We start from the raw sequence: 20,748 nt of genomic DNA, 5'->3' as shown, positions 1-20,748 counted from the left end.
GTCGACAGTGCTTCTCCTTCTAGATGTTGCCTGGCCTCCTGTGTTCCACCAGCATTTTGTGTGTGTTGTTTGAATTTCCAGCATCTGCAGATTTCCTCGTATTGGCTCAGGATATCTGACACTCCGAGGGAGGAGTTGTAAAGTTTGATGGCCATAGGTAGGAATGACTTCCTATGACGCTCAGTGTTACATCTCAGTGTAATGAGTCTCTGGCTGAATGTACTCCTGTGCCTAACCAGTACATCATGGAGTGGACTGCTCAACCAGGAGCAACACGCACAAAATGCTGAAGGATCTCAGCAATTCTGCTAAACTAGGAGACGTTTTTGGCTTTCTTTGCAGAATTTTAAGGGCCCCTGACTGTGCAGTTTGAGAAGCAACCGCCGGCGGTGGGATCTCGAGTCACCCGGCCGCCACCAACAGTGCTGTGCGTGGGATCTTGCGGTGCACACAGTCCGCACGGCAAAAGTGGCTGCGCAACCACCGAAGCCCACACCGAAGCCCACACCGAGATCCAGCCCGCCCCTTAGTTTAAAGACGGGACAGACGCGGCACCTGACTGAAGATCATCGGTGGCACGACGTGAGTAGACTAAGGATTTCACCCAGCGATCCTGCGCATGCGTTTATCACCACCACCAACTGCCTCGTCTTCGTTGCTACGGCAACGTGACTGCAAAACCGAAATATCTTGTAGGAAATTATTTTGACCATAGCTAAATAACCATTCATGTGGGACTGTTGTTATGGCATCAAGATAATAGTTTTAAAAAGAGCCTGACACTTGATGGGCGGGGTTTCTGTAGTTGCCATGGTGACGGGTGTTTGGCGGCCTGAGGCCTGCAGGTGAGTTCTCAATAACCGCAAATCCCTCGCCGAAATATCTCAGCCACAAATGATCCATAATCGAGACAGTAGGGAGAGCTTTCTGTTGTTGACTAATCCATGTTTACTGTCATTTTGCAATCGGTAAAAATTAGTTGCAGCTCCTTGCGAAGAGCAAGGCTGGCGGCTGCCGCTTGGTGGTTGGGAGGTCCCAGGTCAGCCCCAGCGCTGCTGTAACTTTCTCATGAATTGTAACTTGGTATCTGGTTTATTATACACTCTCAACTTGGTAAATGGCTTTATTATCTGTCTATATGTCATTAAGGACATACTGTATATACAGAAGGGTGCCAGAAAAGGGCCAGTAACATCATGAAGGATCCCACCTACCCAATTCATGGACTGTTAGTCGCGCCCCCATCTGGGAGGAGGCTACGTAGCAACCACACGAGAACCACCAGACTCAAAAACAGTTACTTTCCCCAAGCAGTAAGCCTGATCAACGCCTCCACCCACTAATTCCACCACTACTTTATTATTCAACCCGTTCCAACTTGTTGGCCCTCCTTCAGGGTGTCTGTCTGGATAGCTTCCAGCCTGATGGCATGAATATCGATTTTTCCTTCCAGTAAAAAAAACCCTCCCCTTCCACTCTTCTATTACCCACTCTGGCCTCTTACCTCTTCTCACCTGCCTATCACCTCATCCTGGGTCCCTTTCTCCCATGGTCCACTCTTCTCTCTTATCAGATACCTTCTTCTCCAGTCCTTTACTTTTTCCACTTCCCTGGCTTCACCTATCATCTTCCAGCTAGCCTTCTCCCACCGCCTTTTTATTCTGACATCTTCCCTCTTCTTTTCCAGTTCTGAAGAAGGGTCCTGGCCCGAAACATCAATTATTTTCACTTTTCCACAGATGCTGCCTGACCTCCTGAGTTCCTCCAGCATTCCGTGTGTGTTACTCTGGATTTCCAGCATCTGCAGAGTTCATTGAGTTTACTACTTTATCATTTCCTGTCAGTCACCTTTCCCCAAGCAGTAAGTACTCACTAACCCACCCCTACACACTCCCAACCACCAATACTTTATCATTTGCTGTCAGAGCCACCTTATGTACAGACACTCCTGTGCCTAAAGCTATCTTATGTACTTATATTTATTCTACAGTATTTTTGTTATTATTGTTGTGCTGTATATCTTTTGTGTTGCATCTGATCCAGAGAAACAATTATTTCATTCTGCTTTACACTTGGGTACAGGAAATAACATTAAACAATATGAATCTTGAATCTCAACTTGGCAAACTGGTTCCAAACAAGAGAAAATCTGCAGATGCTGGAGTTCCAAGCAACACACACAAAATGTTGGAGGAACTCAGCAGGTCAGACTTGCCGAAGGGTCTCGGCCAGAACCATTGATTGTACTTTTTTCCATAGGTGCTGCTTGGCCTGCTGAGTTCCTCCAGCATTTTGTGTGTATTGCTTGGTAGACTTTTTTTTGTTACATGTACTGACCCACTTACATCCTGCCTGTTATGCTGCTGGCATTTAGGGCAGCAATGAAAGTCCTTCATCTCTGGTGGCATTCAGAACTTCCTTTATCAGGTCAGTACAAGGTTTACAAGGTTTCACCTGATGAAAGGTCTCAATTGTTCATCTCCCTCTGGCCCCTCTGAGTTCCTCCGGTAGCTTGTTTATTACTTCAGATTCATTTATTTATCAAATGTACATCGAAACATACAGTGAAGTATGTCTTTGCATTAATAACCAACACATCCAAGGATGTGCTGGGGCAGCCCACGCATTCTGGCAACACAATTACCAATAAACCAAATACCAATATACACATGCTTGGAATTTTCTGCCAAGTCTCTCAATAAATTTCCTTTTAAATAGATCCTGTGTTAGTTTTCTGATGAAGTGTGTGTCAGTGTGCACAGCGAGGGTGGTGTGCTCTGATCTCTCCCTCCCACCCTGGTCAGGTAGTTTACTGAAACTCATGGTGTACACCCATCTAGAAAGAATGGTGACTTGATGGGGAGGGTGGTATGGGCAGGATAACCACAACAAGGGTCAGAATGCTGCAAAGGATGGGGATGCCACCTCTGGGCATGTACTCACTGGAATGAGGGGTGATCTCATTGAAACCTATCAAATATTGAAAGGCAGAGATAAAGTGGATGTGGAGGGGACGTTTCCTATAGTAGGGGGGTCTGGGATCAGAGGGTGCAGCCTTAGAATAGAAGGATGTCCATTTAGAACAGAGATAAGGAGGAATTTCTTCAACCAGAGGGTGGTGAGCCTCTGGAATTCATTGTCATGGATGGCTGTGGAGGCCAAGTGATTGGGTGTACTTAAAGTGGAGGTTTATAGGTTCTTAATCAGTAAGGGTGTCAAAGGTTACAGGGAGAAAGCAGGTGAATGGTGTTGAGAGGGATAATAAATCAGCCATGATGAAATGGCAGAGCATATTCAATGGCCCGAATGGCCTAATTCTATTCCTGTGCCTTAGGGTCTTAAATGTGGTGTGAAGGAATTTGTGAGGAACTGTTTAATATTTCATAGATAGACTTGCCAAAGCTAACTTTCCATCAACACTCCCACGCAGAAAAAGAAATAAACGGTAGCAAGAATGTCGAAGAAGAAGATGGGACAAGGCGAAGCTAAGAGCAAACCTGTGGGGATGGAACAGGATGTCCTGGCTACAGCCACTGACCGAATTGTCACCCTGCAGAATGAGTGAGACAACTGACCTTTAGTAACGGGGCTGGTGATGGCTGAAGGGATGAGGGTGAATGTGGGGTCTGCAGAGTGGAGAGTGAACCTCAGAAATGGGATGAAGGTGGTTCCACTTGAGTGTAAGAGTTAGGAAGTCATGTTGAACTGTACAAATCTTTGGTTAGGCTGCACTTGGTGTACTGTGTGCAGTTCTAAGCATTCAAGGAAGGAGGTGGATGCTTTGGAGAGGGTTACCATGATGCTGCCTGGATTTGACAGCATGAGCCGTAAGGAGAGGTAAGACAACCTTGGGTTGTTTTCTCTGAAGCGACAGCTTAGGAGAGATCTGAAAGAAGTTTACCAAATTATGAGAGGCAGAATCAGAATGTGGTTTAATATCACTGGCATATGACGTGAAATTTGTTGCTTTGTGGCAGTAGTACATTGTAATATCTAGTAATAAAATCTATAAATGACAATAAGAAATATATATAAATAAGGAATGTAAAAAGGGCAAAAAAAATTTAAAATAGTGAGGTAGTGTTTCCTTGTCCATTCAGAAATCTGATGGCAGGGGGAGGAAGCTGTTTCTAAATGATTGAGTATGTGTCTTCAAGTTCCTTGATGGTAGCAATGAGAAGAGGGCATGTCCTGGGTGATGGGGAGCCTTAATGATGGGTGCTGCCTTTCGAGGGTGTCTCCAAAGCATTGATAAGCTATAAAGGTCCTGATGCAGGGAATTGACCCGAAACCTTTTGACAATTCCTTTTCTCCTGCTTGATCCGTTGAGTTTCTATAGCAGCCTGTTTGCTCCAAATTGCAATCTCTTGTGTCCCCAAGTGAGAGGGGGGTGAGGGTTAGAAAACTCAGGGTTTGCTGGCAGAGTTGGTGGGACATTGGGTGATTTTCAGGGCATGTGACAGAGGAATTATGCCACATATTAGAGCAAGAGTTCGATTATTTTTCCAAACTCTTCATGGTATTTGTTTTTATTTTTAAAGGTATGATGAAATTGTCAAAGAGCTTAAGCAACTGAAGTTGAAGACTTATGAACTGTATCCTTTACAGACTTGCATGAAGTGGGGCTACACTTATGGTTCTTTTCAATGTTCTTTTTTTTTGCCCGTTATGCCGTTGGTGTTAAGGGCAGCAATGAAGGTCTTCCATTTACAGCGACGTTTACGGCTTCCTTCATTGTGTCAATAGCTTTCCCTCGGTTTACTGTCAGTCGTGCAAGTCCTGGGTGGAGACTCAGGAATACCGTCGCACACTGATGCAGAAGGATTCTTCATTGCTGTTTCTGCAACAATTTTGTTTGACCAGTCAGGGTTGTTCGCCCTAAGCTGAACCCTCAAACCTGGAGCATTGGTGGCCTCTCCCCTTTGACCTGTTTGGCATGGTGATCCTACCAAGAGCTAAAGTATAAAGCCCTGACTGCTGCCATTATAGCTCTCTGGGTCATTGAGGCATGCAAGCCATGACAAGGTTGTGGGCCACTTTGAGGTCTTTTATTATGGAACCTGCCTTTTCTGGATGGTCCCAAAGCTGATATTTAGTGTTGTCAGGATCAGGTTTATTATTACTGACATATGGTGTATAGTTTTATTATTTATCTATTTAGAGATACAGCATGGACCTTCCAGCCAATGAACCACACCGCACAGCAACCCAGCTATATTGAACCCTAGCCTAATCACTGGAAAATTTATACAATGGCCAGTTATCCTAATAACATCTTTGCAATGTTCAAGGAAACCAGAGCGCCCAGAGGAAACCAATGTGTTCATGGGGAGGAACGTACAAACTCCTTACACAACGTCATCATTGACCTCCGAACTCTGATGCCCTAAGCTGGAATGGCGTCGCACTAACCATTTGTTGTTTTGAGGCAGCAGTACAGTCAAAGGCATAAAATAAACGATAAGCTATAATAATAAAAAAAATAAAAGATGAAATGTTTAAACGATACCCGGGGAACCTCTTCACTTAGAGGGCGGTGAGCGTGTGGAACGAGCCGCCAGTGGAAGGGGTGGACTCGGGTTTGATTTCAACACGTAAGAGAAATTCGGGTAAGTACATGGTTGGGAGGGGTATAGAGGGTCAAGATGCAAATTGTTGGGACAGGTCAGCCATGCTCTTATTGAATGGCAGGGCAGGCTCGATGGGCCGGATTCCTATTTCTTATGTTCTATGCAGAATAATAGTTTGGCATCGACTCAAAGGGCCTGTTTCTGTGCTGTAGTGTTCTACAACTCCATAAATAAATAATGCAGAAGAGGAATACTGTAGTTAGGTAGTGTTCATGGACTGTTCAGAAATCTGATAGTGGAGGGGAAGAAGCTGTTCCTAAGAATTTGAGTGTGTGGCTTCAGGCTCTACACCACCTCCCTGACGGCAGTAACAAGAAGAGGGCATGTCATGGATGATGATGGTCTTTAGTGATGGCTTCAAAAGGCAAGGCCTCAAAAAGGCAGCATCCATCGTTAAGGACACCCATCACCCAGGACAGCCCTCTTCTCATTGCTACCATCAAGGAAGACATACAGGAGCCTGAAGATGCAGACTCAATGGTTTAGGAACAGTTTCTTCCCCTCCGCCATCAGATTTCTGAGTGAACCTGTGAACACTACCTCACTATTTTCTCACTCTGTTGCACTCCTTATTTTTATATACCTTATATATATCTTATTTTAATGTATAGGTTTTTTATTATGTATTGCACTGTACTGCTGCCACAAAACAACAAATTTCATTGCATATGCCAGTGATATTAAACCTGATTCTGATTCAAATTCTGTCTTCTTGAGGCATCATCTTTTGAAGATGTCCTCAGTTGTTGGGAGGCTCTCCTGTTCTTGTGGACAGAGAGACTCACCATCCTGCGTCCACAGCAGCGACATGCTTGTGGGGAGGGAACAAAAGATGGGTTAAAGGTGCTCCCTCACCATGCAGATGTCACACTGAAAACACAATGTCTCTTTAAGATTCAACTTTTGCCAATGACTTTCTTTAGCTGAGGCATTCCAGACGGAAAGAGAATGACTTCCTGGAGAAGGAAGCACAGCAGACTCGTCTGGAGACGGTAAGTAGATGGCGGCAGACAGACTTCTGGAGCAGTGTGGCACTGGAGGGCTTGAGTGATGAGGAGAGACTGGACAGCCCGGGGAAGTTGAGCACAGGAGGCCTGAGGGATGACATTATGGAGGTTTATAAATGTATGAGGTTTATGAAATTAAAGATAGAGTGTGAAGATTAGGAAAAAATTCACTTTATTTGTCACATGTACGTTGAAACATGCAGTGAAATGCATCATTTGCATCAAATTGAATCAACAAGGATTGTGCTGAGGACTGCAAGTTTCACCATGCTTCTGGCACCAACGTAGCATACCTACAACTCCCTAACCCTAACTGCATGTCTTTGGATTGTGGGAGGAAACCTAAACACCTGGAGGAAACCCACGTGGTCACAAGGAGAACATACAAACTCCTTACATACAGCAGCAAGAATCAGACCCAGATTGGTAATCACTTGCACTGTAAAGCGATTGTGCTAACTGCTAGACTACCAGCCTTGTTAGAGATATTTTCCCAGGGTAGAGGAGTGTAAAACTGGAGGGCAAAGGTTTAAGGTGAAAGGGGAAAGGTTTAAAGGGGCAAGATTTTCACACAGACAGTGGGTATATGGAATGAGCTAGCAGAGGGAGTAGTAGAGGCAGGTACAATTACAATGTTTGAGATACAGCCGAATGGATAGAAAATGTTTAGAGGAATAGGGGCTAATTGCAGGCAAATCGTAATAGTGCAGATTGGCATTTTGCTGGCATGGATGAGCTGGGTGGATCACAGGTCCTTCTTTTATCCTTCACGTCAAAGAAAAAGACCTTAGCTCAGACAATCTATCCAAATAATACTTGCTGTCTAATCTAGGCAGCATCCTGGTAAATCTCATCTGCACTCTCTTTGAGGCTTCTGCATCCGTTCTATAAGGAGGTGACCAGAAGTGAACATAATATTCCCTAGTGTGGTTTAACCAGTTTTATAGAGCTGCAACATTACCTTGTTGTTCTTGAACTCAATTCCCTGACTAATGAAGCCCAACACATCATACACCTACTTAACCACCCTATCAACTTGCACTGCAATTTTGCGGGGCCTCTGTTCCTGCACATTGCTAAGAATCATGCCATTAATCCTATATTCTGCCATCAAGTCCAAAGTGAATCACTTCACACTTTTCTGGATTGAACTCCATCTGCCACTTTTCAGCACAGTTGTGGAAGTTAGCTGACTAGAATGAGAATTAGCTTTGTTATCACTATTATATGTCTTTATAACTTGTCCCAATCCCATCAGGGAGGAGGCTACGTAGCATCCACACCAAGAGCACCAGGCTGAAAAACAGCTACTTACCTCAAGCAGTAGGGCCGAACAACACCACCACCCATTAACTCAGCCTTCCACACCCCCAGCCACCACTACTTTATCATTTCCTGTCAGTGTCACCTTATGTACAGACACTGCCGAGTATCAATCTATGTATATAAGCTATCTTATGTATTTATATTTATTGTGTTTTTATTAGTATTGTTGTGTTCTTTATCTTGTGTTTTTTTGTGTGCTGCATCAGATCCGGAGTAACAATTATTTCATTCTCCTTTACACTTGTGCACAGGAAATGACATTGAACAATCTTGAATATTGAATTTTGAAATTTGTTGCTTTGTGGCAGGAATTTGTGCAAAGTCTTAAAATAACTATAAATGACAAAATTAATCAGTTAAAAAAAGGAATAATGAAGTAGTGATCATGGGTTCATTAAAAGTGAGGTAGATTTAGTGATTGAGGGTGTGGGGATCGGGCACAGAGCAGATGAGGCCTGGGACAAACTTCTGTAGATGTGCAATGGAGAGTATATTGATTGGCTGTTTCAAAGTCTGGTATGGAAACACCAATGCCTTTGGATGGAAAATACTACAAAAAAGTAGTGGATAAGACTAAGTCCATCACGGGTAAAGGCTTCCCCACCATTGTGCACATCTACACGGAACATGCTGCGTCCATTATCAGGGACCTCCACCAACCAGGTCATGCTCTTTTCTTGCTGCTGCCATCAGGAAGAAGGTACAGGAGACTCAGGACCCACACTACCAGGTTCAGGAATAGCTATTACCCCTCAACCACAGGCTCTTGAACCAGAGGGGATAACTTCATTTGCCCCATCACTGAACTGTTCCCACAACCTATGGGCTCACTTTCCAGGACTCTTCATCTCATGTTATCAATATTCCTTGATTATTTATTTACTATTATTTTTTTCTTTTTTTATTTGCATAGACAATAGACAGTAGGTGCAGGAGTAGGCCATTCGGCCCTTCTAGCCAGCACCACCATTCACTGTGATCATGGCTGATCATACACAATCAGTACCCCGTTCCTGCCCTCTCCCCATATCCCTTGACCCCGCTATCTATAAGAGCTCTATCTAACTCTCTCTTGAATGCATTCAGAGACTTGGCCTCCACTGCCTTCTGGGGCAGAGCAGTCCACATATCCACCACTCTCTGGGTGAAAAAGTTTTTCCGCATCTCTGTTCTAAATGGCCTACCCCTTATTCTTAAACTGTGGCCTCTAGTTCTGGACTCACCCATCAGTGGGAACATGCTTCCTGCCTCCAGTGTGTCCAATCCCTTAATAATCTTATATGTTTCAATCAGATCCCCTCTCATCCTTCTAAATTCCAGTGTATACAAGCCCAGTCGCTCCAATCTTTCAACATATGACAGTCCCGCCATTCCGGGAATTAACCTTGTGAACCTACGCTGCACTCCCTCCAAAGCAAGAATGTCCTTCCTCAAATTTGGAGACCAAAACTACACACAGTACTCCAGGTGGGGTCTCACCAGGGCCCTGTACAGCTGCATAGTGTGTTGTCTTTTGCACACTGGTTGTCTGCCCTGTTGGTATAGTCTTTCATTAGTTCTATTGTAGTGATTGGATTTATTGAGTACTCTCACAAGAAAATGAATCGCTGGGTTGTATATAGTGACATATATGAACTTTGATAATAAATTTACTTTGAACTTTGAAATTGTATTGATGGGCCGAATGGCCTATTGCTGCTCCTATTTTCTCATGTTCTCTCCCTTTGACAGCACTGGACCACCTTCCCAAGGAGGCTTCCGCCAGCAGGCTGTCACCAAACCTCAACTCTTTCCTTGGCTCAGCCCTTGGGTCTGTGGTTACAACCCTGCCAAGTCCCTTCAGGCATTTTCTTGTGAGAACTGGTGTGTTGTTTCTGGTTCCATTTCAATGAATGGGCTGTCGCAGTACTGCCTCCGGCCACAAGAGGGAAGCAGATTGCTTTGTGATTTAACAGGAATTCAATTACCAGGCCGCAAACGCCCAATTTATGGACACCCTTACGTACAAAGGAACTCATATTAAATTCCACAGTCCATCAAGCATGTTAATGCTAACTACTTCCTCATGATTTTTAAAAATTGTTCTTTTTAAATTGGGTTTGGTTTATTATTGTCACATGTACCAAGATATAATGAACAATTTTTGTTTAAGTTCCATCCAGTCATGTCATTCTGTACATAAATACATCAAGGTAATACAACAGGAAAAGCAATAACAATTTACTTATTAACTTATTGAGATACAGCATTTTCAAACTCTCACTGCTACGGTCAGAAGTTCCCACCTACTTCAGAAAGGCAACAATTATACCAGTGCCTAAGAAGAGTAGTGTGAGCTGCCTTAATGTCTATTGCCCAGAAACACTCAAATCTACAGTGATGAAATGCTTTGAGAGATTGGTCATGGCTAGACTAAACTCCTGTTTCAGCAAGGACATGGACTTATTGCCACAATAGGTCTATGGCAGATGTAGTCTCAATGGCTCTTCACACAGCCTTAGATCAACTGGACAATACAAACACCTACGTCAGGATGCTGTTCATTGACTATATCTCAGCATTTAACACCGTCATACCCACAGTCCGGATCAATAAGCTATCGAACCTGGCTCTCTGTGCTTCCCTCTACAATTGGATCCTCGACTTCTTAACCAGAAGACCACAAGCTATGCAGATTGGTGATATCTCCTCCTCGCTGATGATCAATACTGGCACACCTCAGAGGTGTGTGCTAAGCCCACTGCTCTTTGTTTTTTACATAGTTCAGTCTAGTTTTTGTACCGTGTCATGTAACACCATGGTCCTGAAAAACATTGTCTCATTTTTACTATGTACTGTACCAGCAGTTATGGTTGAAATGACAATAAAAAGTAACTTGATTTGACTGTAAGGCTAGGCATAGCTCAAACACCATCTATAAAGTTGCTGATGATATAACCATTGTTGGCAGAATCTCAGATGGAGATGAGAGGGCATACAGGAACAAGATATACCAACTAGTTGAGTGATGTCATAGCAACAACCTTGCATTCAATGGCTGTAAGACCAAAAAGCTGATTGTGGACTTCAGGAAGCATAAGATGAGGGAACACGAACCATTCCTCAAAGGGGGATCAGAAGTGGAGAGAGTGAGAAATTCCAAGTTCCTGGGTATCAAGATCTCTGAGGATCTAACCTGGTCCCAACATATTGATGCAGCTATAAAGAAGGCAAGACAGTGGCTGTATTTCATTAGGAGTTTGAAGATATTTGGTTTTTCATCTAAAACACTCAAACTTCTACTGATTTACAATGGAGAGTATTCTAACAGGTTGCATCACTCTCTGGTATGGGGGTGGGGGCTACGGCATAGGGCCGGAAGAAGCTACAGAAAGTTGTAAAATTAGTCAGCTCCATCTTGAGTACTCGCTTCCGTAGTATCAAAGACATCTTCAAGGAGCAGTGCCTCAGAAAGGCGATGTCCATTATTAAGGACCTCCATCACCCAGGGCATGTCCTCTTCTCATTGTTATCGTCAGGAAGGAGATGCAAAAGCCGTCAGGCACATATTCAGCAATTCAGGACCATCTTCTTCCCCTCTGCCATATGGAGATTGAACCCATAAACATTACCTCACTTTTTTATATTTTTTCTGTTTTGCACTATTTTAAATCCAACTATTGGTGGTTGGCATCTGTCTGTCTCAAAGGACAATGGGTGATGGTCATCATCATCACAAGCCTGGGTGGGGGTATGGAAATCTTGAGATCCCCTTCTTGGCCTCACCAGTGCAGTCTAAAGGAAAGCTTATGAAGCATCACATTTGGTACCAGCTTGGCTGCAGGAACTGTCAGAAGGACATTCAATGATGTCCAGCCGCCTTAGGGGCTCTGCTTCAAGTTTGCTGTCTGGGTTTACTCTCGTAACCTTTGTCTCTCCTGAGGCTACCCACAAGGTAGTGGGGCCAAACGGTACGTCTTTGAACTATGGAAGGAAACTAGTGCACCCGGAGGAAACCCACACGGTCATGGGGAGAACATATGAACTCCTTACAGGCAGCAGTGGGATTTGAACCCAGGTCACCTGTACTGTACTGCTAATCACTAAGCTACTGTGCTGCCCATTGCAGAATGTAGTATTACAGTTTCAGAGAAAGTATGTGTAAGCAGACAAAGAAACGTCAAGAGCTACATTGATGTAGGCGGACAGATCAAGAGTCCATCGTTATTGTACAAGAGGTGAATTCAACAGACTAGCATCAGAGGGTGGAAGCTGTCCTTCAGTCTGGCAGTACATATCTACTGCTTGAGGGGAGAGAAGAGAGAATGTCCAGGGTGGGAGGAGTCCATGACTATGTTTGTATTTTCTCCCTGTTTAGATCATAGTCTGCACTTTTGTTCCTTCCACCAAAACGCAAAACACTATTTCATCTGCCACTTTTTTGCACATTCTTCCAATTTGTCTAAGTCCTGCTGAAATCATGTTGCTTCCTCAGCACTACCTACCCCTCCACCTATCTTCATATCATTTGCAAACTTTGCCACAAAGTCATCAATTCTGTTATGCAAATTATTGACAAACAATGTGAAAAGTAACAGACCCAATACTGACCCCTGAGGAACACCACTAGTCACTGGCAGCCAACCAGAAAAGGCCCCCTTTATTCCCACTTGCTACCTCCTGCCTGTCAGCCATTCCTCTATCCATGCCAGTATCTTTCCTGTAATGCCATAGGATTTTATCTTGTTAAGCAGCCTCGTGTGGCACCTTATCAAGTGTCTTCTGAAAATGCAATTAAATGATATCCACTGTCTGTCCTTTGTCCACTCTACTTTTTACTTCCTCAAGGAACTCTAATAGTTTCATCAGGCTAGATTTCCCTTGACATGCTGGCTTTTATCATCAGTCTCCAATTACCCTGCAACCTCATCCTTAATAATAGACTCCAATTAGGCTAACTGGCCTATAATTTCCTTTCTTTTGTCTTCCTCCTTTCTTTAAGGGTGGAGTGACAATTGCAATCTTCCAACCCTCCAAAACCATTCCAGAATCAAGTGATTCATGAAAGATCATAACCAATGCATCTGCTATCTCTTCAGCAACCTCTTTCAGAACTCTGGGATGTAGTCCATCTGTTCCAGGTGACTTATCCACCTTAAGACCATTCTTAGCAATTTTTCCTTCATACTAACAAGGGCACTCCTGCTCTCTGATAGTCATGGACCTCTGGCACACTGCTAGTGTCTTTCATAGTGAAAACTGATGCAAAGTACTCATTAAGTTCATCTGCCATTTCTTTGTAACCAATTACTACCTCACCAGCATAATTTTCCAGCAGTTGAATGTCAACTTTCACCTCCCTTTTTCTCTTTATATAACTGAAAAATCTTTTAGTATCCTGCTTTATATTATTGGCTAATTTGCCCACATATTTCATCTTTTTCCTTTTTATGGCTTTTCAGCTGCCTTTTGCTGAATTTTAAAAACTTCCCAAACATCCAACTTCTCACTCAGTTTTGCTACTTTATATGCCCTTTCCTTGGTTTTTATGCAGTCCTTAACTTCCCTTGTCAGCCACAGTTGTCTACCCCTGCCATTTGAGAACTACTTTTTCAATGGGACATATTTATCCTGCGCCTTGTGAACTATTCCCAGAAATGTCAGCTACATCTGCTCTGCCGTCATTCCACCAGTATCCCCCGCCAAAGCACCCAGGCAAGCTCCTCTCTCATGGCTATATAATTCCCTTTATTCCATTGCTCCACTAATGCATCTAACATACGTTTCTCCCTCTCAAATTGCAGTATGAATTCAATCACATTATCATCTTTGGCTCCCAAGGGTTACTTCACATTAAGCTCCCTAATAAAATCTGAATTATTACACAACATCCAGTCTAAGGTAGCCTTTCCCAGAGTAGGCTCAAGCACAAGCTGCTCTAAAAAGCCATCTCATAGGCATTCAATAAATTCCGATATCAACCTGATTTTCCCAATCCCCTTGTATTTTGAAGCCCCCCCCCCCCACTGCAATTGTGACATTTCCCTATTACATGCCCTTTCCAGCTCCCTCTGCAATCTCAACCCCACATCTTGCATACTATTTGGGGGCCTATATGATTCCCATAATGTTTTTTTTTCCCCTTGCAGTTTCTTAACTCCACTCTCAAAGATTTGATATTCTTTGACCCTATGTCATGTCTTTCTAAATATGTAATTACATCTCTTACCAACAGTGCCATGCCACCACCTATGCCTTCCTGCCTATCCTTAAGATACAAAGCATATCTTTTGATACTAAGCTCCCAACTATGTTCTTTTAGCCATGACTCAGTGATGCCCACAACATCAATCTCTAATTGCGCCACGAGTTCATCCACTTTATTCTGAATTTTATGTACATTTAAATACAGCACCTTCAGTCCTGCATTTGTTGCCCTTTTGCATCTGCAGTATAACTTAACTCTTTGCACTATGCATTTGGACCCAATCATTGGCTTGTCCTTCCTTACATTCATATTACACCCATCATCTACTGGTAAACCTGTTGGCTGATCTTCAGCTTTATCATATTGATTCCTATCCCCCTGCCATGTTAGTTTAAACTACTCCTAACAGCTTTAGGAGTGTATGGGGTGGCTAGGGAGGTGTAGCACCTCTGGTGGAGGGCCTGCGGTGCCCTTTTTCAGGGCAGCTCTTCCACCTTTGGTCCCCACCTGGCGCTCAGCTCTCACCTGTGGCTCCAAGTAGCTGTTGCACGCGCAGCGGCCACACCCCAGTAAACCGTCTCGGCAGACGGGGCCGACGGATCTTCAATCCTCGGTGAGGTAGGGGATTTGCCTATCCCAGTATGTGAAGTCTGGCCCTGGCGGATTGAGCGGAGGAGACCGATTAATGGTCCAACGGTCAAGAAGGCAGGCCAGCAGGCGTTGGTGGAGCGCTAAGAGCATGACAAGGCACTTAGATGTCCTGGTCATCCACTGCAGGAGTAGGCAATGGCAAACCACTGCTGTAACCTGCCGAGTTCATGATTTCCCAATATGTCAGAGCGGCGTGGAGGGAAATCGTCCGCCAACTGGAAATTCCAGATGCGACCTAAAGTGAACAGCTTTAGCAAACCTGCCTGCAAAGATATTGGTCCCGCTTGGATTCAAGTGCAACCCATCCCTTTTGTATAGGTCACACTGCCCCAGAAGAGGTCCCAATGATCCAGAAATCTGAATCCCTGCCCACTGCTCCAATTCTTTAGCCACATATTTATCTGCCACTTAATTTTATTCCTATCCTCACTGTTGTGTGGCATAGGCAACTCCTGAGATCCTTGAGGTCCCTCTTCACAACTTCTTTCCCTAACTTCCTATATTCCGTTTCCAGGACCTCCTCCCTTTTTTCTACCTATGTCGTTGGCACCAATATGTACCACGACTTCTGGCTGCTCACTCTCCCTTTTCAGGATATTGTGGTCGCGTTCAGAAGCATCACGCACCCTGACACCTGGGAGACAAATTACCATTTGTGTTTTTTTTTGCATCCACAGAATCATCTATCTATCCTCCTAACTATAAAGTCCCCTGTTACTGCTGCCATCCTCTTCAGTTCCCTACCCTTCTGAGCCAGAAGCACTGCCGCTGCTGCTTCTCCCAGGGAGGTCATCCCACTGCCCCCAACAGTATTCAAATTGGAGTACTTATTGTTAAAGAGGACAGCCACAGGGGTGCTCTCCACTATCTGACATTTTCCCTTCTCTATCTTGATAGTCACCCATTTATCTGCCTCCTGTAGCCTTGCGGTGACTACCTCCCTGTAGCTCCTATCTATCACCTCTTCATTTTCACTAACAAGCTGAAGGTCATTGAACTGCAGCTCGTTCCCTAACATGGTCTCTAAGGAGCTGCATTTTGATGCACTTGTGTAGATGTGGCCATCGGGGAGGCTGGAAGTCTCCTGCAAATCCCACATCTAACACCCAGAACAGTACACCTTCCCTGCAGACATACCCCCCTATTATTCTTTCAAAAGTTAAATAAGAAAAATAAATAAGAAATAAACTTAACTACTTACCTTCCCTCCATTTGTTCTCGCCTGTTAAGCCAAAGCCTTACCACTCTGGCTCAGACCACTCCACCAACGGCCACTCTGCTAGATGGTACCTTTCTTTTATGGAGACTGGGTTTTCAATAGAGACTGTGTTAGGGAACTGGAGCTGCAGCGCGAAGACCTTCGGCTTGTTAGGGAAAGTGAGGCAGTAATAGACAGAAATTATAGGGAGGTAGTCACCCCAAGGCTACAGGAGACATATAATTTAAAAAGAAATGGTCCCAACGCTGACCATTGCGGAATACCACTAGCCACTGGCAACCGACCAGAAAGGGCTCCCTTCATTCCCACACTGTCTCCTGGCATTCTTTTATCTATGCCAGTATCTTTCCTGTAATACCATGGGCACTTATCTTGTTAATAGCCTCATTGTCATAGGCCTTCTGAAAATCCACCAATTCTCATTTGTCTATTCTGCCTGTTATTTCCTCAAAGATTTTCCAACAGATTTGTTCGGTAAGATTTCCCCTTCAGGAAACCATGCCAATTTTATCATGTGCCTCCAAGTACTCCGAAGCCCCATTCTTAATAATGGACTCCAACATCTTCCCAACCACTGAAGTCAGGCTAAGTGGCCTATAATTTCCTTTCTTCTGCCTCCTTCCCTTCTTAGAGTGAAGTGAGGTTTATAATTTTACAGTCCTCTGGAACCATTTCAGAATCTAGTGATTCTTGAAAGATCCATCACCAATACCTCCACAGTCACTTTAGCTACCTCTTTCAGAATCCTAGGGTGTAGTCAATCTAGTCCAGGTTACATCCACCTTCTCCTTACTGACATTTTTGAATTTCTGGCATACTGCAAGTGTATTCCACAGTGAAAATGGACGTAAATTACTTATTAAGTTCGTCCACCATTTCTTTGTCCCACATTACTACCTCTGCAACATCATTTTCCAGCGGTCCAATATCCACTCTTGCTTTTTTTTTACTCTTTCTGAAATAAATATTTGGTATTCTCTTTTAATTTATTGGCTAGCTTACCTTAATATTTCATCTTTCTTTCCTTATGGCTTTTTATTTGCCTTCTGTTGGTTTTTAAAAGCTTCCCAATCCACTAACTTCCTGCCAATTTTTGCTATATTATGAACAATATCAAAAGGCCTAGATGGAGAGGATGTTTCCTATAGTGGGGAGTTCAGGATTAGCCTCAGAATAAAAGGACCTTCCTTTAGAACAGAGATGAAGATGAATTTCTTTGATTAATCTGTGGAAATCATTGCTACAAATAGATCTGGAGGCCATATATTGTGTATATTTAAAGCGGAGGTTGACAGGTTCTTGATTAGACAGTGCATCAAAGGTTGCGGGGAAAAGGCAGAAGAATGGGTTTGAGAGAGATAATAAGTCAGCCATGATGGAATGGTGGAGAAGACTCGATGGGCTGAATGGCCTAATTCTGCTCCTATGTCTTATAGTCTCAAATATCTAGTGATAAACAGAGAGATGAGGATTAACATTTTCCCTGCATTTTTAATTAACAAAATACTTTTTCATTTTTGTTTGAAAAAATGTAAATAGCACCATGTGGTTCAAATAACTATCACAGATATAAACTATGAAATCCCCTCAGTACATTCCTGGAATACCATTTTATAGATTATAATTCTTATTGCTATCCTTTCTTTTGGGAGCATTCTGTTGAATTTTTCTTTCTAATCCCACTTTCAGCAAGAATACATCCAGCAGATGGCAAAGAGGTCGGACAAAACACACAATCAAATTATCAGCTTGAGTGACGAAAACCAGAGGAAACTAGAAGAAATCAGGAAAGCAAAGGAGAAAATATTGGACAACTTTGAGTCTCAGAAACAAGGTTTGGTCAATTTCTATTAACGTAGTGCAGAGGCTTAAACTAAAGATTAGAACATTGGAATTTCAACCCAATTAACTCAGAAATCTGGACTGGGAAGTGATTAGCAAGTAAATAGTATGGTGGCCTTTATTATGACTGAGTTACAATATAATAGTACATATATCTCACTAATTATCTAAGGGTTGGGTGAATCACATTCGAGTATTGAGTACAATTTTACCCTCTTTATCCAAGAAAGCCATACACTCATTAGCTACCCCTTGAACCTCATAAAGTGGCCACCGAGTAAATGTTCCTGGTCTTCTGCTGCTGTAGCCCATCCACTTCAAGGTTCAATATGTTGTGCATTTAGAGATGCTCTTCTGCACACCATGTTACTTCCTGTCAGCTTGAACCAGTCTGGCCATTCCCTTCTGAACTCTCTCATTAACAAGGTGTTTTTGTCCACAGAACCACAGCTCAATGGATGTTTTCTATTTTTTACACCATTCTCTGTAAACTCTGGACTAGAGACTGTTGTGCATGAAAATCTCAAGGGATCATCCATTTTTGAGATACTCAAACCACCCCGTCAAGCACCAACAATCATTCCACGGTCAAAGTCACTTAGATCGCATCTTTCTTTATTCTAATGTTTGGTCTGAGCAACAACTGAAATTCTTTGACCATGTCTGCATGCTTTTATACATTGAGCTGCTGCCACATGATTGGCTGATTAGATGTTTGTATTAACAAGCAGGTGTACCTAATAAAGTGCCCACTGAGTGTATGCCTCATTGTAATTATCTAAGGGTTGGGCGAACCACACCTGGAGTATTGTGTACAGTTTTAGTTTCTTTATCTAAAAAATGCATATACTTGCAATTGAAAGGGTGCAGTAAAGATTCTCCAGACTAGTTCCAAGGGTTTGGTGTATCAGGAGAGATTGGGTAACAGAGACTGTATTCTTTTGAGCTGAGCAAAGATCCCACAAAAACTTATAAATACCTACATGGCTAGTTCAGCGAGCTACAGGGAGGTATCCTAACACTACCTTATAAGCTTGTGACAACACTTCCAGTCTGCCCAGCACAATCTGCGCCAATCTGTCTTGACGCAAACGATGCATTTCACTGTATGTTTCAATATACATGTGACAAATAAAGCTAATATTTTTGAATCTCTTTGACTTTATTTCCTGGAGCATAGGAGGACAAAAGGCGATCTTATAAAATGCATACAAAATGCATACAAAATTATGTGGGTATAACCCGATTTCTCAAACTGTATTTCTTTCTTTTCTCCCTCAACTAGCACTAATATCATGAGTTTGTAGTATAAGTTACATATAAATTGTGTTAATTATGTAAACTTGTGTTCATAATATTCTGTGCTGCTGATGCACAGAAGGTAATTTTCATGTACTTATATCTTGAGTATGTATGCCAATGACAATAAACTTGAACTTGGCTTGGTAGATAAGAATGACCTAATGCTAGGGGTTGTCATCTCAAATTAAGGGGCACGTTATCCAGAACTGAGGTGAGAGGAGATTGTTTCATGCAGAGAACTGGAATTCTCCACCAAAAGTGAGTCACGGGGTACATTTAAAGAGTGATTGACAGATTGTGGGCCTTAAGGGGATTAAGGGATATGATGTTTATAAGACCCAAAGGTATCAATGAGAGTCAGTGGATGCTGTATACTTGGATTTTCAGAAGGCCTTTGAAAGGAGGAATTTCTTTAGCCTGAGGGTACTGAATCTGTGGAATTCATTGCCACAGACAACTATGGAAGTCAAGTCATTGAATGTATTTAAAGCAGAGGCTGATAAGTTCTTGATTAGTCAGGACTTCAAAAGTTACAAGGAGAAGGCAGAAGATTGAGGTTGCGAGGGAAAATAAATCAGCCATGATCAAATGGTGGTGCAGACTTGATGGGCTGAATAGCTTAATTCTGCTTCTAAGTTTTATGGTCTAAGATAGTTCAGAAGATGGAGCTGAAGTGTGAGATTGTGTATGGATGGTGTGGCAGTCTAGTGAATATAAAATGTCAGATTGATTCAAGACCTATCTGCCTCACCAATGATACTAATGACTCTGCAGTGGAGCAGCCTGTGTGTGGGTCCTCCCACACAGTACAGTAATGTTGTTGACTCATTACTTCACCAAAAATAGTCCAACTAACCAGAGTTCAAGGGTAAGTAGCGATGGGTGTAAATATTGGCCTTGCCATTGTCATCCACAATCTTCAAGTCATCAAACTCTCCTCGTACATTAACCCTTCCATTCCCGGAGTCATTCTTCCAAATGTCCTCTGGACCCTTTTCAATGCCAACACATTCAGGCACAGCCTCAGAATAGATTTACATCCCTTTAGAACAAAGATAAAGTGGAATTTTTTTAGACAGATCATAGTGAATCTGCAAAATTCATTGCAATGGACAGCTATGAAGGCTAAGTCATTGGGCATACAGTATTTAAAACAGAGGTTGATAGGTTTTTGGTTAGTAAGGGTATCAAAGGTTAACGAGACAAGACAGGAGAATGGCATTGAGAGGCCTAATAAATCAGTCGTGATGGAGTGGCGGAGCAGACCCAATGAGTCAAATGGCCTAATTTTGCTCATATCTTACGGTCTTGTAGATACAGGACCAAAAATTACTCACAATATTCTAAATGTAGTCTGACCATTCATTGCCTTATACAGGCTCAGAAGTACATCCTTACTTTTATGTTCTCACATGACATCTGATACTTTGACAAATTTGGCTAGATATCTAATACTTTGACAAACTTGTGTGGTGGATTGACTGGTTGCATCACAGGTTGATATGGAAACACCAATGCCCTTGAATAGAAAATCCTTCAAAAATAGTCAGAATCCGAATCAGGTTCATTATCACCAGCATGTTA

The 20,748-nt window shown here is 42.9% G+C and overlaps 2 protein-coding genes across 7 annotated transcripts in view; one reads left to right on the top strand and one right to left on the bottom strand.

Moving 5' to 3' along the window:
* Positions 1-20,748, bottom strand: part of LOC140726126 (protein O-GlcNAcase-like) — a 303,790-nt gene that overhangs the window by 97,534 nt on the left and 185,508 nt on the right. The window lies entirely within an intron of this gene.
* Positions 494-20,748, top strand: part of ccdc166 (coiled-coil domain containing 166) — a 39,295-nt gene continuing 19,040 nt past the window's right edge. For 2 of the 5 annotated variants that reach the window (XM_073042092.1, XM_073042096.1), the window contains exons 1-5: positions 494-582; positions 3,431-3,561; positions 4,542-4,595; positions 6,568-6,622; positions 17,710-17,854. In XM_073042092.1, the coding sequence (XP_072898193.1) occupies positions 3,455-3,561; positions 4,542-4,595; positions 6,568-6,622; positions 17,710-17,854 (361 nt within the window). In that variant the 5' untranslated portion in view covers positions 494-582; positions 3,431-3,454. The other 3 variants (XM_073042094.1, XM_073042095.1, XM_073042093.1) reach the window with 3 other exon arrangements.

The sequence above is a fragment of the Hemitrygon akajei genome, chromosome 4 (assembly GCF_048418815.1).
Source record: "Hemitrygon akajei chromosome 4, sHemAka1.3, whole genome shotgun sequence".
In the NCBI taxonomy this organism is placed as follows: Eukaryota; Metazoa; Chordata; class Chondrichthyes; order Myliobatiformes; family Dasyatidae; genus Hemitrygon; species Hemitrygon akajei.
The sequence above is the reverse complement of the archived record's forward strand: the minus strand, read 5'-3'. Positions and strand labels throughout refer to the sequence as shown.